This window comes from Nipponia nippon, unplaced genomic scaffold, assembly GCF_047370975.1.
Source record: "Nipponia nippon isolate SJK-2023a ecotype South Korea unplaced genomic scaffold, ASM4737097v1 scaffold_15, whole genome shotgun sequence".
NCBI lineage: Eukaryota > Metazoa > Chordata > Aves > Pelecaniformes > Threskiornithidae > Nipponia > Nipponia nippon.
The window spans coordinates 9,068,747-9,082,859 of record NW_028262331.1 but is presented as its reverse complement, the minus strand read 5'-3'; the positions used below and the strand labels follow the sequence as shown (position 1 = coordinate 9,082,859).

Sequence of the window (14,113 nt, the reverse complement as noted above, 5' to 3'; positions counted from 1 at the left end):
CACATGCTCTGTGGAAGCTGTAATCTCACAAGGACACAGATATGGCCATGCAAATACAGGTTATGCCTATGCTAACAACCAGCGTATGTCCATAGAGCTCCTAAATGGCTTTTAATCTAGCTGCTGATGTGTGTGAAAGCTTGTGCTGAACCAGCTTCATTTCTCTTGTGCTCCTGTTAGCCAGGAACATGCTACCCTTCGATACCCTGACTTGAGAGGTAAGAGCATAAACTGGTTACTCCTTGGTTTAAACCTCTGGAGGTGAAAAGGAGAGGAGCTGCCTGCCACACTGGGGACAGCTGTCATGACTGCAGGCAGCAAACACAGCAAGAGGGCAGTTGGTAACAGGCATTGAGAAACCAGCTGCATTTTCAACATCCCCTTCAACCAAACCACCTCTAACATAGTCCTTGCAAAAACCAGGCTGAAGCTAGCATAGGTACACTTACCCGTGCTACCACCACTGCTTCACTCTGCATAGCTTACCTTGTGTTAAGTAACATATAACATACTGTAAAATCGTAGTGCAGGCTAAACAAGTTGTAACATACCTCAGATGGTCATAAGCAAACCTAACTGCAAAGCGTTAGAAGGTAATTGTCTTTGTGTCTGCTCAGCACCAGCCTGTGCAAGGCTCCTGTAACAGAGAGCTGACAGAAGAATTTTAGACGTGGAGGAGGCAGAACGCAGACACAGGAGGGAAAATGCCACAAACATCTTAAGGAGACGTGTTGTCTTAATGGATTTTTGTCACCATTGAATTCAATCATGGGTAAAGGCCAAACTTCCCTAAGACAGCCTGAAAATAAGAACCTGTCTCTGATTCAAGACCCATCAATAGGTACTTCACAAGGCTACTACCTGCACCAGGCATTTGGCTCGGCGGGTGCTCAGCATCGATGGATGCACAGAGAAATGCTTGACCAAAACTATCCGAACTTCTGCCAAGAGCAGTGCCAGTCCCTCCGCACAGCCGTGCCCGGGGGAACCTCAGAGAGAGGGGGCCTTTGTACAGCCCTCGAGATGACTCCCGGTGCCAGAAGCGACCTGGCACAGGAGCACAGCTGAATCACAGCTGCGGCAATTACACTAATTGTCCAAGGGACAAAACAATTGCACTTGTCTGACTGGTCATGGCATGACGGGAGCCCGACACATTTTTCTTTGTGAAAGCGTTTTGCCTTGAAGGAAATTTCCAAAATAAAGTCCCTTTAACTCCAAGCCTTTCCAGACTTCTTCCTGGCAAGCGAAATTTATTCTTTCTAAAAAGGAGAGCTTTTAAAGAGATGTTACCCAGGAGAGTGAGATCTCACTGCTGTTGGCTTTCACCGCCATCTGTGAAGGAGGTAACCCTGAATTTCCATCACACTGTGATCGGAGTTGAGGTCTCAACTCCAACCAGCTCCCTGAAAAACACCTAGGGCGCAGCCCAGGATCTCTTTTCCTGGTGGCACCTCTGTTTCCCATCAAATGGGACTGCCTCCGTTACAGACATCATCCCTGGCCCCATGTGAGCCAGGCTTTCTGGCCCCTGCCTCGGGGCCGGTGCTTCCCCACAGCATAGCTCAGCAGCTGTGGTGGGAGAGCTGGAGAAAGGCCTGTCTTGAACTTGCTAGTGCACAAGCCGTGGAGGAAAATCAGTATTGCTGCACCCGCGCTTGCAGATAGCCAATGCAGCACAGAGCCATACATCTGACTTGGGAAGAGCTGCACTTTGCACCACCTTCAGAGGCCAGAATAATCCAGACTGATGCACAGGTACAGGTGCTGGAATTGCTGCAGGTGCAAACCTAGCACCAGCCAAGAGCCCCACACCAAGCTCCCACAGGTGCAAACAAAGCAAAGCAAGGGACCCTTCCCTCCCATCGCCCACAGGAGCCATTGACAGCATTGAACATCTTGACCACTACCAGCAAGGGGAAAATCCAGGGGTTTCTGCCTATTTCTTTAGGACCACAAGTGAATGGCAAAACTGATGGGGAGAGGTGACTCTGCCCTGGAGGGCCACAGTGTTGTGGGGCCGGAGGGCCCCAGCAGTCTCCGTGGTTGACGGAACTCAGAACCGGTGTCCAGGCAACCCCGGTCACCTTGGTCACCCCAGCACGTTTTGGTCCAAACACGGCTCCGTGGCAGTTTTCCCTTCCTACCTGGTGCGAGTGAGGCCCCGAGGAAGGGAGAGGGGGTCTGTGTGCTATGGAGAAGATGGGCTTTAAGGATGAAGCGGACAGAGCCGGGGCAAGGGACGGCACAGATGGCCAGGTGAGCACGGGCAGGGAGATCAGCCCCTAGCAAGAACAAAGCAGAGTCGAGCTTCAATTTCACCTCTGAAATGTAGTTTGGGATCAAATTTGCAGAGAAGTAATCTTCCAAGGGAGCAGAACATGTCAGAGAGGAAAGGACTTCTCTTCCTACACACTTCAGCATGTTTTAAAAGGCAACATAAGCTTGTGTTTAAGTCAGTTATATAAGCATTGCTTTCCAAAAGATGAGTGGAGGAGTTACCTACACAAATGTTGACACGGAAAACAGCCATTGCCCTTTGCAAGAGAAAATATCCCCCTCCTCGGACCAGGGAGATGCAAGTGCAGTGCCTGAGGATTTTGTTTTGTTTTCAATCTGGCTTTGCAGTAGGTCAGCCATGGTACCTTTGCCATCAATAAAAGCTGTGGATGGAGCAGCGTGGCATTGTAATGAGTCCAGCATAACCACATATTTCCACTTAACAAGTGACTGCCAGCCCTTATTTGATTAATGCCATTAGGAATGAGTGGCCATTGTTTACCTTGTAATTTATTAGAGATAGGCTTTCCAGAAGGGACTTCAAGTAGGCACCTAATTCTTACGGACTTTTAATTATAATTGAATACCTGGCTTCATTAAGCACCTCTGAAAACCCGATCTGAAATGATTTGTCAGGAAGAGAAATGTTTCTGAGCCTTACGACAGGGTTTGTCCTTGGCAGTTTTTTAAAGAAAGGATGCAAGATTTGAATGAAGTGGAAGACTAACCTGTGGCTTTGGCAATTTGTAGACCACAGAGAAGGATCTGGCTGGCACAGCGAAGGAGGCAGCCTTTGTAACGGGCAGTGAGAGTGCTCCACCGTGCAAGACTCCGCTCATCTGCTACGCAGACGGCCTTGATCAGGACACCTTTAAAATTGTGAGATATTAAATAGAAATTAGCAATAGAAAAGTCAGTGGCATCTCAGGGTCTTGAGAGAGAGGGAGCAAATAAAACCTAGGAGTTTGGCAGAGGGAGCAAAAAAGCAGGACAGACACTTTGTTCTGTAGCTTGCTTCCACGTCTGAAAGTTTTTACCTCATCATTGGTTTCAAGTCATCTGGACATCACACTTCTAGTTTAAAAAAAACAAAAAAACCCCAAAAAACCAAACCCACAACACCACCACAAAAAACCCCCAAAACAACAACAACAAAATAATCACGTTTCACATACACTGTTCAGGTTTTCAAAACAAGTACTGCTACGTTATCATTTCACATGATGCCCTGTGCTCCCTGGCTACGGTGGTTTGGTTCCCCTGAATCACTTACGCCACAGCCACAAACCTCCATCTCATACCATCCTCCCCCCTGTGGGACATGACCTGCCCGTTCCTGGTGCATCATGGCATAAACACAGCCCCAGTCACAGCCCAGTGCACGTAACAGACCAAAAAAACCCCATATGCAGCATTTGCTCCTGCGTCACGCACAAACATTTGCAACACATCCCAGGTTTGGCCACAGGAAGAAGCAGGGTGAGAAAAGCAGTAAAGTAGTTCCCTTCCCCCCTCCCTGCAGAACAACAGCTCTTCTGTAGCCTGAAATTTTTCTCTTTCACCCTACAACATTAAAAAGGAATTCCCAGTCTTGGAAATACCTCAATTCCCTTTTCATGTCACCTTCAACATGCTTCGCCCAGGGTGTCACCAACCTTGGGACGTGCAGGAGCGACTCCTGCAGAGCGACAGAGGTCCTGCTGAAGACCCAGCTCCCCCACGTCCACACAGAGACACTCACCAAAACACAACGCTCCTTCAGTGCTTTCCCAGCCAGGTATTTAATCAGTTTATGTAGTGAAAAGGAATGCCTGAGATCTGGATTGAGAGGGCTATTCCAATACCTATGCCAACCCGTTTTCTTTACAGTGCAAGGAACTTTTGAGACCCTTTAAGAAGTCACTTAGGAAACTGCATTTGCCTCAGCACCTCCCCACAGAGAAAAAACTGAAGTACACGAAGGAAAGCTTGACCGTCATCGGGGACCGCATCGATCTGTTTCTCCAGCGGTACTGCAGAGCCTCAGAAGTCAAGCACTGGCAGAAGTAAGGGTCTCCTCTTACCCGGCTCCGGTGGTACCACACCGGCGATGCTCCCAGCGAGATGGGCTCTGCCTCTGCTGCTCCCAGCGGGCATTTAGCCACCTGCTTTGGCCTTACATTTCCAGGCAGTGGCAAGGAGATTGGGTGTCAACAGGCGGCTTGTATAGCTTGCTCTAACTGCTGAATGCTCACAGATTTTGCAGGTAATTTTAGCAGAGGCCATGCGGCTCTTACTCCTGCCCAGCGTGAGACCAATTTTGATGTACTGCCCATCAGCAACATCCCTTTGCAAGTAAAGGAGCTCCTATGCGGGCACCTGAGTTAACAGATAATCCTTCCCATGCTTAGGGAAGAACAATTCTTTAGAAGTTTATAAGCTTTGGGGAGAAAAAAAGGGGGGGCAGGGGAGAAAGCTGTGCAAGGAGTATATCAGGGTTACACTCGCCACGCCAGAACTAGGGGGCAGAATGAGGAAGAGGATGAAGTTTGTACTTACATGCACAATCCGCATGTCTTTCTTTTCCCAAGGATGTTCTGGCAGTTCGTCTCCCTCTTCTCAGAGATGGATGCAAAGCAGCTGCAGAAGCTGTATAAGTACATCAAGACCAATCAAATGGATAAGTTTCTGGTAAGCAAACAGGAAAGTTAATACCCCACAAGGTGTTTCTGCTGTGCTAACTTTAAGCGTATAACTATACCATGCAGCTTACATAGGTTGATCCATACCAAAGGAGAAACCTGCTACCGAGAAGCCTGTTTATCAAAAGGCCATGAATCCTGCAGATATTGCCAGTTCCTACCATAACGCAGGCCCTGAGCTGTCACAACAGCCAGTAGCTTTCCCTGGCTGGCTCTGGGAAGCTGAGCTGATGTCCCCAGCCCTGCAGTTTACAATTTTCAGAGCTCTTCACTGATCTCATGTTTCCAGCTGTGCTTTACAGACTACATCTGATCCATAGTTTTATCTGATGATAGAAAAGTTAAACTTTGAAATAAGCAACGAGTTCAGGTAAAGCCTGTGCTTGCCAAAGCTCATTTCTGTGCCTGAGCATCAGCTACACAAGGGAACTGTAATGAACAGTTTCCCAAGAACACCGACTCCAAAGGGTTAACCCATTTAGGCACACTCATAGCCAATCATAAACATACCTCCTGAGCAAAGGCTGAGTACACCAGGAAGTTCAAAAGTCCACAAGAAACACATACTTGAAGAAGTTTATTAAGAAGAAATTAAAAACAGATCTACAATTTAAAAAAAAAAAAAAAGGAAGTCAACTAGGAAATTGTTTTGAGTAAATTAGAAAACAGCAGCAGGCGATACCTCATTGGGTTACTGGAGCACCGCTTGCTTCTCGTTAAAAAGGGAGCTGTGGTCATCTGATAGCTGGCAGTGATAAGGCCATAAATAAGTTTGAGGCCGCAGGTAAACAGCTGTCTCCTCCAGTTAGAGAGAAAGGGGGAAGCTGGCCATGCAGCTTTTGCTTTTAGTTTACAGGGAAGCAAAAGATTTATTTATTTTTAAGGCTCTGAAAAGATACTCCAACAATGAGGAAATCAAAGTTATTGTAAAGAAAAAAGAAAAAAAACCAAAACAACAAACCAAATTCCTGTTGCTGGCATGAGACACCCAAGATTAATTGGGAGATATTAAAAAAAGCAACTGGCAGCTCCAGGAGGCAGGCGGCGACAGGCGTTCTTGCTCCCTTAAACTCGCGAGTGCTGCGGAGGGCGAATTGAGCTCCATTTCCAGCACGGCCCTTCTCAGGGGCTCCGCTGAGCCCAGGACATGACCCAGCTAAGGACAAGCCCCGCTGCTCCCACAGGGCACGCGGCCAAGGGCAGCTCCCCATTGCCACCTCGGAACAAGTATTAAAAAGCAAATAACCCCCCCAAACACCTTCCCATTCTCTTGCTCCCATACATAAAAACCACAACCAAAGCACACAATTCCACATCTTCCTTTCCAAGGAGGGGAAAAAAAATAAAAGGAATAAAAACGAATGGTGGGTGACAAGCATTAGTCACGCTGCGTCGTGCGCTATGGGGATGCTCCGGCGTGTGCCGAGGAGCGTGCACCAGCCTGCAGCCAGCAAGAGCCTGCCGGTTACGGCTGCGCGGCGCTGGGGACAAGGCTGCCTCCAAAAAGGCCGGCAGAAGAAGTGACAAATTCTGCCGTTACGTAATGGTTGATAAATGCCTTTTGTTATGCAAGACAAGTGGGAGAAAAATAAGCGTCTTTGCCCTTTGTGGGAAGGGAACAGCAGTCGGCTCCCTGCTAGAGCATAAACAACAGGCTGTGGATCCAGGGGGGGACGGGGGACCGGCGCGCTCCACACAACAGAAATAGATTATTTGGAAACGCCTCATTATTTAGATGAGTGAGCATAAAAATACAGAATCAATATGTAATTAGTAAGCGATTGAGGTTGTCAGCATGGTAATTTGATAATTTTGTGAGTTTTGTTAAAGGAGAGAGGCTAGCGAGCAGCCCTCCGCTAGCCTTGTTCACCAGTCGTCTTAAAACTAGGGATCTGTGTCCCCTTCCCTCACATTTGGGCTTTTAGGCTTTTTTTTATTATTATTAAAAAAACCCACAACCACATTTGAATTTAAACACTGGTCCCAATTCTCTGTTGTTAGACTTACTGTAAATACCAGACCAGAGCCACTACTCAGCTTAGAGCTAGAACAGAGCATCATTTTCCTGTCAATCTGCTGTCTCCCATACACTGCCAAAAGCTGTAGAAAGCGGCCCCGCATCTCAGTCAGAGAGTAAAGGAATAGGTCTTCTGGGCTAGCTGAGGCTCTGGAAGTCGGGGGGGGGAAGAAAAAAGGTCAAACACCATGATCACTGGCAACACAAAAATTATTTTCTTTGGGATTGCCTAGAAGGCTGCGCAGCGCAGGCGGCCGCTCTCCATCCGGCTCCGTGGCACCATCCCACCACCCTTCGGATGTTCGGCGCAGGGACCCATCGCCACCCCCAGCCATCCTCCCAGCGCACAGAGTGCCATAAAGCGACAGTGACATCCAGTGGCAGCGCACACCCGTCCACAGCACCCCCTCACCCGTGGCAGTGGGGCTGAGCAGCACCCACGTCCCATTACACACGCCTGAGCCCTGGTTCACAAGTGGCCACCAAATGGCACCGTCAGCTACTGACCATCTCCCCGCAGCACCTGAAAAACAACAGTCCTCTCACGAGCACGCTGAGAAGGGTTCTTGCTTTAAAACACAGACTTTAGGTGCTTGGGTAGGCTGGGCTGGGGGCGCCAGGCTGCACAAATAGCCGAGCTGGGCGTCAGCGCAGGGGAACAGAGACAGCACAGAAACCAGGGCTTTGCAGAGGCCAGCAGGACTGGGTGGGATGAAGCCTCGGATCTCAACTGTGAGGAACAAACACTTCGCAGGGCGAGGATTTGTGCAGATGGTACAGTCATTTCTCAGCTCATTGCTGCTGCCACCCAACAGAACCATGGTTAAGCAAGAGTTATTGCCCAAGCATGAGTCAATGTGTGCTGTTTGCTCATATAAATATCTTTAGAAGTTTTTTTGGGTTTTTGTTTGTTTGTTTGTTTGTTTTTTAAAGCAATTATGCTGTCCTTCAGAAAAGCCAGATTCAGTTCCAGGACTCGAAGACAAGAAACTGAAGCAGCTCTACATCAGTTGGGGTCTCTGCAGAGGTACCAAGAGACCTGGAGGAACACCCAGGTCAGAGAGACAGTCACCACCCAGCAGCAAGAATGACACATGAGAGGTACTTGCATAGCCAGCATCATATTGGCACCAAGCAGGAAAAGCATTTTCCTGCTCAAGTAGAGCCGTCTGCACTTGGTATTTTTGCAAAAGGATCAGCAGGTGAAGACGTGACCAGTGGTGGAGCTAGAGGAGCTGGGCAGGTTGAACTGCTGTCTCGGAAGAGACATGGGAGTAGGAAAAACAGCAGCAAGAGAAGTTACTATAGCATAAGGCAATAGTAAGGAAGGAGAAGACAGCCCTTTGTTGGCCTACGTCAGCTGGCATTAATTAGTGTGTCTTTACATAGCAATCTGGATGCTCAAACCATACTTGTGGTTTGCCTTTGGGCCCACCCTCGCAGAGCCACACACACTTGCCTTCTGCAGCAAAAATGCAGACCAACCTGTAGCAGGCGTGTTTGCTAACCAGAGCGACTGGCAGCCTGTTCACTCCAGCCAGAACTCTGGCATACACAAACCCGAAGGAGGTATGGAAAAGGGACACGAGACGCAATTGCTGATGAGATCGGCTTTGCCACAGACAGGTGCCACAGTCTGCCTGCGGAAGGAGGATTTGTCCCACATAAGCCTATTTTCAAGCTGCTAAAATGCAATCACATGTCCTGTGGGAGTTCTCATACACCCATAACCATCTTGCTTTTCATCTCTTTTCTCCCCAGTCTCTGTATTTACCTCTAAAAAAGTCCAATCTGGTATGTAACAGCTCTGAGGGAGCACTTAAAATCCAAATGGATAAACTGAAAGTCAAAAAACAAGAGCTAGCTAGACAGTGTGATCTGGGAGGCTGAGTAGGAGTCCCACACTAACCTGCCGGCTGTGCGGCTCCAGGCAGTCCTCCTCCGCTTGTCTGTTGCCCTGTAAGGATGGGGAAAATATCACCCAACCAATTCTTACGTAGATAAATGCACCAGAGACACAAAGTACACAAACCACTAAAACTTAGCGCAACCAAAACTTAATGAACATAGCAAGGGTTTGGGATGGCTGGTTGCTTGAGAGCCTGCGTGACAAGCCATCACGAGCAGCCTGGCGTTCCCATGTCTCTCTGGTGACAGTGTCTTTGTGGAATTGAACCATATGCAGAATCCACCCAGTAAAGCCCCCAGAGGACAGCTTAGGCATACCAGTATCAGCTCCTGTAGGAGATACAGCTTCTCAGTGGAATTATGCCTTCCATTTACCTTGTGTGTGTTTGTTTTTTCTTTTTTAAAGGTTCTCACAAACAGCTTCAGAGGTCAACAGAAAGACAGAAATCACTTAATACAGTATCATCACCTGAACAAAAAGCAGGGAATAAAAAGACAGTCTTCATGGTTTCCCAAAACCACAGAATACTGAAATACTTGCAGCATCGTAGCAACAAGCTTCGATCCAAGCAAAATGAAAATTATATTTTAACCCATGTGACCTTATTTATTACTATCCTGGAGTTTCCTAACAGCTGTGCACCAGCATCAAGACTTGATCAAGGATGTGTAAGTATCAGACCTACCTTTACTAAATCAATCTTTTTTTCAGAAGCCCCAATAATGGAAGAGCAGCATCTGTAAGGAAAGGGGCAGCTGTTCCTTTCCTCGCTATGGCAGAAACCCTCTTCTGCCGAGAGCAGGGTCTGTTCCCCATTCATTTCTACTCACACACACACACACGCAATCCCTCCACATGGTCAGCAGCCATACCGACCGGGGAGGAGAGACCGGTGTACGGAATATATTCTGGTAAAAAAAAAAGCTTCATAACTTTCACACATACACTTGTCATTTCTAACTGTTTTAGGCAAATAATGGCCATGAGCCCATACACACATCAGTGTTCTCGACAGATGCAGCAGCTGCCGTCCATCGATCCAGACCGAGACGGCTGCAGCCCTGTTCGACTGCTGCTGCAGAAGAGGCTCATCTGAGATATAATGCTTCAGGACAGAAATAGAGAGAAGAGACAATAGTAACAAAAGTGGCTGGTTTGTGCTTTAGGGTTGGCTAGATTTGATTTATGGTGGAATCCAGGTTTTAAGAAAACATCAGAAACATCAATAGCTTGGCATGGAAAGGTTTTAGTCTGACCAGTAGAAACCTAAAGACCTTTCCTTCCCACATGCTAAAAATCAGATGATTGGGTCGGGGGCTTAGTTATTGTCTTCAGACCTGAACCCAAGCAAGAAAAATCCCTCCTAGATCCCTTTGGAAGGGCAGATAACACAGGCCATTTTTAGAATCAAGACAACAGATCTTTTGTAAACGGCATCTTGGATCACATCCACAGACCTTGGCAAGCGACTGAAGTCCCTGGCTGTGCTGCCCGCGGAGGCACCGCTGCCAATCGCACACCAAAAGTCGTTGGTGAGAGGCTGCGAAGGAGGATGGCGCGTGTTGCCTGCACCGGGCAACAGATTCAGCTTCTCGCATTGGGTTTCATTGCGCATAAGAGCAGACGCTTGTGTGGTGCAGGCCTGGCTCAGCAGCAGAACGTGAGGAATTTTCTTAGAATAATAGAATACTTCTTTCAGCTAAAGGTTTTGAGCTTGCTCCGTAGCACACACGCTATACGTGAAATGTAGTAGCACATGTAGCTGCATCAGAAAAATACTGCATGCCCTCAAAATGTCACACTTGTTTAAGACAGAACTGAGCAAGATTAAAGCCTGCTCAAGACTTGGATTATTCTACAATTTTTCCAGTAGGACTTGAGGTGACTTAGAAGTGACAGGAAAGCTCTCAAGGAAAACTGAGGTCTGCCAGAAATAACCTCACGGCTTCCTGACCAGATGACGTGGGCAAAGAGAAAAGATTTCACCTTCGGAGGTCCCTGCTCTAAAGGTACAATGAGAAAACCTTTGCTACAACCCCCAGGGTGTATCAGCGCCCCTCACGCAGCGTTACAGGGATTGCTTTTTCCTGCTGTTTAGTTGTGGAAGCTGGCGGGCAGCGGTGCTACCGCAGCAGACTTGCACAACCGCACGGCTTGCAGCGCTCAGCGCGCGTTTCCTAACTCAGGCTGTTTGCTCTTTTCGATTTAAACGGAGCGTCAGGGAATTCAGGGAGGTGTTGCACAACCTTGGCTTGGGCTCTTAAGGAAAGTAAGATTTTCATGCATTTTATAAAGTGTCGGTGCATAATGTAGAACCAAAGACCAAAAAAAAAAAAAAAAGAAAAAAGACACAAAAACCCTTTTACCCCCAAAACCACAAACCTGAAGAGATGCAAGCAGAGCCCACTATCGCCAGTTAAGTTCAGGATAGTAAAGCGCACGTTTTGTGCCATAGAAAGCAGAAACTTTGTTCAGTGGGAAACAAAAGATGTCAGGAATAAGCAGAAGTTGTGCTGCCCGTGGCTCCGCAGAAGCGATGCCGGCTGGCAGGCAGTCACCCTGGGACGGACGTCCCCAGGACAGGAGCCATCCCCGTCAGAGATCCACTACGCTTTCTGCCAGCCAGAAAGAGCTCCCCGTGCTTCAGAAGTCCAAGGGAGCATTTCTCTTAATGCTTAAGAAAACCCAGACCACCCGCAAACAAGCCAGCCTGCCCCCAGCAGCTCGCCTCAAGCCGGTTCTAGGGGAATTGTGGTCCCTTTTGCCAGCACGAGGAAGAGTGCGATCCTTGCTGGTGTCAGGGTTTTGGACTTTGCTCAGACGCAGCAGGGGAAGAAGGTCATTACTGGGAGGCAGCTTTTACCCAGCTTGATTTGTCACCTCCCCCAAAATCAGCAATACAGCCTCACGCCTCTGTTTTCAACACCAGGTTACCTTGACCTGGGCAGGAACAGTTTGGGGTTTCATTGTTGTTAATTCTTCCTTCATACCAGCTGAAGCGAACAGACTTCTTACTGAGTCCCCTGGTTGGTGGTTTGTGCTTGGTAGTTTGGCTTCAGCACTCCCAAAATGTCAATGTTTCCCTGAGGAGAAGGAAAAGAATTGAGAAAGTTGCAGGAACACAGGCAGACACCCGGGGACTTGCATCTTTCACCCATTTACATTTGCATGGATCCGACGTATCGGGCTACACAACCGCAACGGGCACTGCCACAGCCCTGACGACTTCAGCCTCAGCACCGCTGGAGTCGTCCTTGTTTTACAAAAGGTGAACCCGGCACAGAGACCTTACCTGGGTTCCTCAGGGTGCGGCACCTCGCGGTGGCACTCGGCCTCCGAACAGCCGGACCAGCGGTTGGAGGTGTTTTTCCTTTGAAAACTGAAATCGCAGACCTGTGAAATGAGGAGAGACCTCTGCCCGAGCCCAGCACGCACCGGCAGCTTTGTAGGTCATTTACAGGCAAACTAAAGACAAACTCAAGTGACTCGGAAACCTGAGGGTTTAAAAAGAAAAGCTCCTAGAAATGCTGATTTCCAGCCTTTCCTGCACGCAGGGCAGCCACACAAGATGCTTTTGTGCCGTGGCTGCTCACTTGCACGAGAGGCTTCGTGTTCCTGTGGCTACTTTAGGGGGAAAAAAGACCAGCAAGCAGGGGAGGACCCACGGCTGACAGCTAAGGAGGGCTCCCGCCCTCCCGTGGTTCACGCTTCACAGGTACCCGACAGGCTCGGTCCGTCACCGCGGCAGCTCACAACCAGCAGCTGTAGCGATTTGCCCATAGAGGCCGGTATTAACGTCTTCACTTTGCGCCCACAAGAGCACCCGAGTATTAAGGACTACAGCAAGCGCCCAGGTGAACGTGGAGCAATCGGCACAGGTAGGGTATTAAAGGTGAAAGCCCTCAGAGCGCCATTAAGAACCAGAACCAACCTCGTCACGCCATTTCGCTTTCTCCTGATAATGCTCTCGGGCTGCCCCATTACCAGTGAAACGCAGAGGCTTGGGAGAAAAAGGGGTTTCCCTGGATCTGGACACCAGTACAAGACACAAGAACAACCACCGCACCTGAAGCCTCGTTACAGACCCACCCCACAGACCAGAACCCCCTACTCCTGAACGCAGGGAACACATCCGCCTGCTCCTTGTCCCGAGGCTGCGCTGGCAGCGGGGATACAGCCCGCTTCCAGCAGCTTTTATGCAGCTGGAGATTGGAGGGAGCCGCACGGCTCTTCATCGGCTGCGAGCTTTTAGGGAAGTTTCCAGATAAATCTGCATGAATGGTCAATGAAATTATCAACAAGACAAGTTGAGAAGGGGAAAAACCAGAACCAAAACGAACATTAGCACCTCTCCCCATGCAGCCGCTCCTCTGAGAGCGTGCGCGCCCGGCAAGCGGGCCTGGTCCGTGGCAGCGGCCAGAACCGCCCTCTCTTTGCAACTCGGGACACTGCAGCTTAAAACTGGTGGTGGGCTCACATGGCTGCCGAGCACAGCCCCCTCCTCAGGAGGGGGGGACATTCTGCCTCCTGGGTGTCCGCAGGGCTGGGGCTCTTTTGTTTGTTTTAAAAATCTCATTACAGTCAACTACCAACAGCTACAGGTATTTGCACACAGGCATTTCCACACTGACGTAGTGGAGTCTGAATTACTGAACTATAAATACCACTTCATCTGTTTTGGGAGTGCATTGTCTAAAGATTCTCCTTTAAATAAATAAAATAGAAAAACTAAAGCCATCAAAACCTATAGCCCAGTTTCATTAAGTGCTTCTGCTTTTTAATTCAACTGCTGGAGTATCAGCAGATCCTCGGTGAAAAGGCAGCCACATTTACAACTCGGGACGCAGTAAAGAGTATCAAACACAAAAGGAAGGGGCCAGCTACGATGACAGCACCCCCAAAGCTATATGATCAGAGGTGTACGGAAACCCAAGCACCCCGCTCAAGGCAAGCTGCCCAGCCTTGTACAGCTTCTTCCAGTACTGATGGCAGTAATGGTATAAAAAGTTATCCCAGCAACATTTATTCTGGTTTCAAAGTTAGCTGGATAAACCAGACACTGCAGACTGACTGCACGACCTGCTCTCCCTACCGTTAAGTAATGAAACCAAGAGCACTGCAGACGGGCCTCGCCTCCCGGGGGGCCGCACCGCGGCCAGCGGCGAAGAGGTGCAAGCTGACAGCAAGGGGCCCTAACTGGCTCCGAGGCGTGCAAGTCTCTTCCAC

The 14,113-nt window shown here is 48.9% G+C and overlaps 1 protein-coding gene across 1 annotated transcript; it reads left to right on the top strand.

The window, feature by feature from the left end:
- Window positions 1-2,202: 2,202 nt before the first annotated feature.
- CHCT1 (CHD1 helical C-terminal domain containing 1) lies at window positions 2,203-9,983 on the top strand. Its single transcript, XM_009470020.2, has 6 exons — window positions 2,203-2,259; window positions 3,031-3,159; window positions 4,150-4,325; window positions 4,851-4,950; window positions 7,912-8,033; window positions 9,857-9,983. Exons 1-6 carry the CDS (start codon window positions 2,203-2,205, stop codon window positions 9,981-9,983), a joined length of 711 nt encoding a protein of 236 aa, XP_009468295.2.
- The last annotated feature ends 4,130 nt before the right edge of the window (window positions 9,984-14,113 follow it).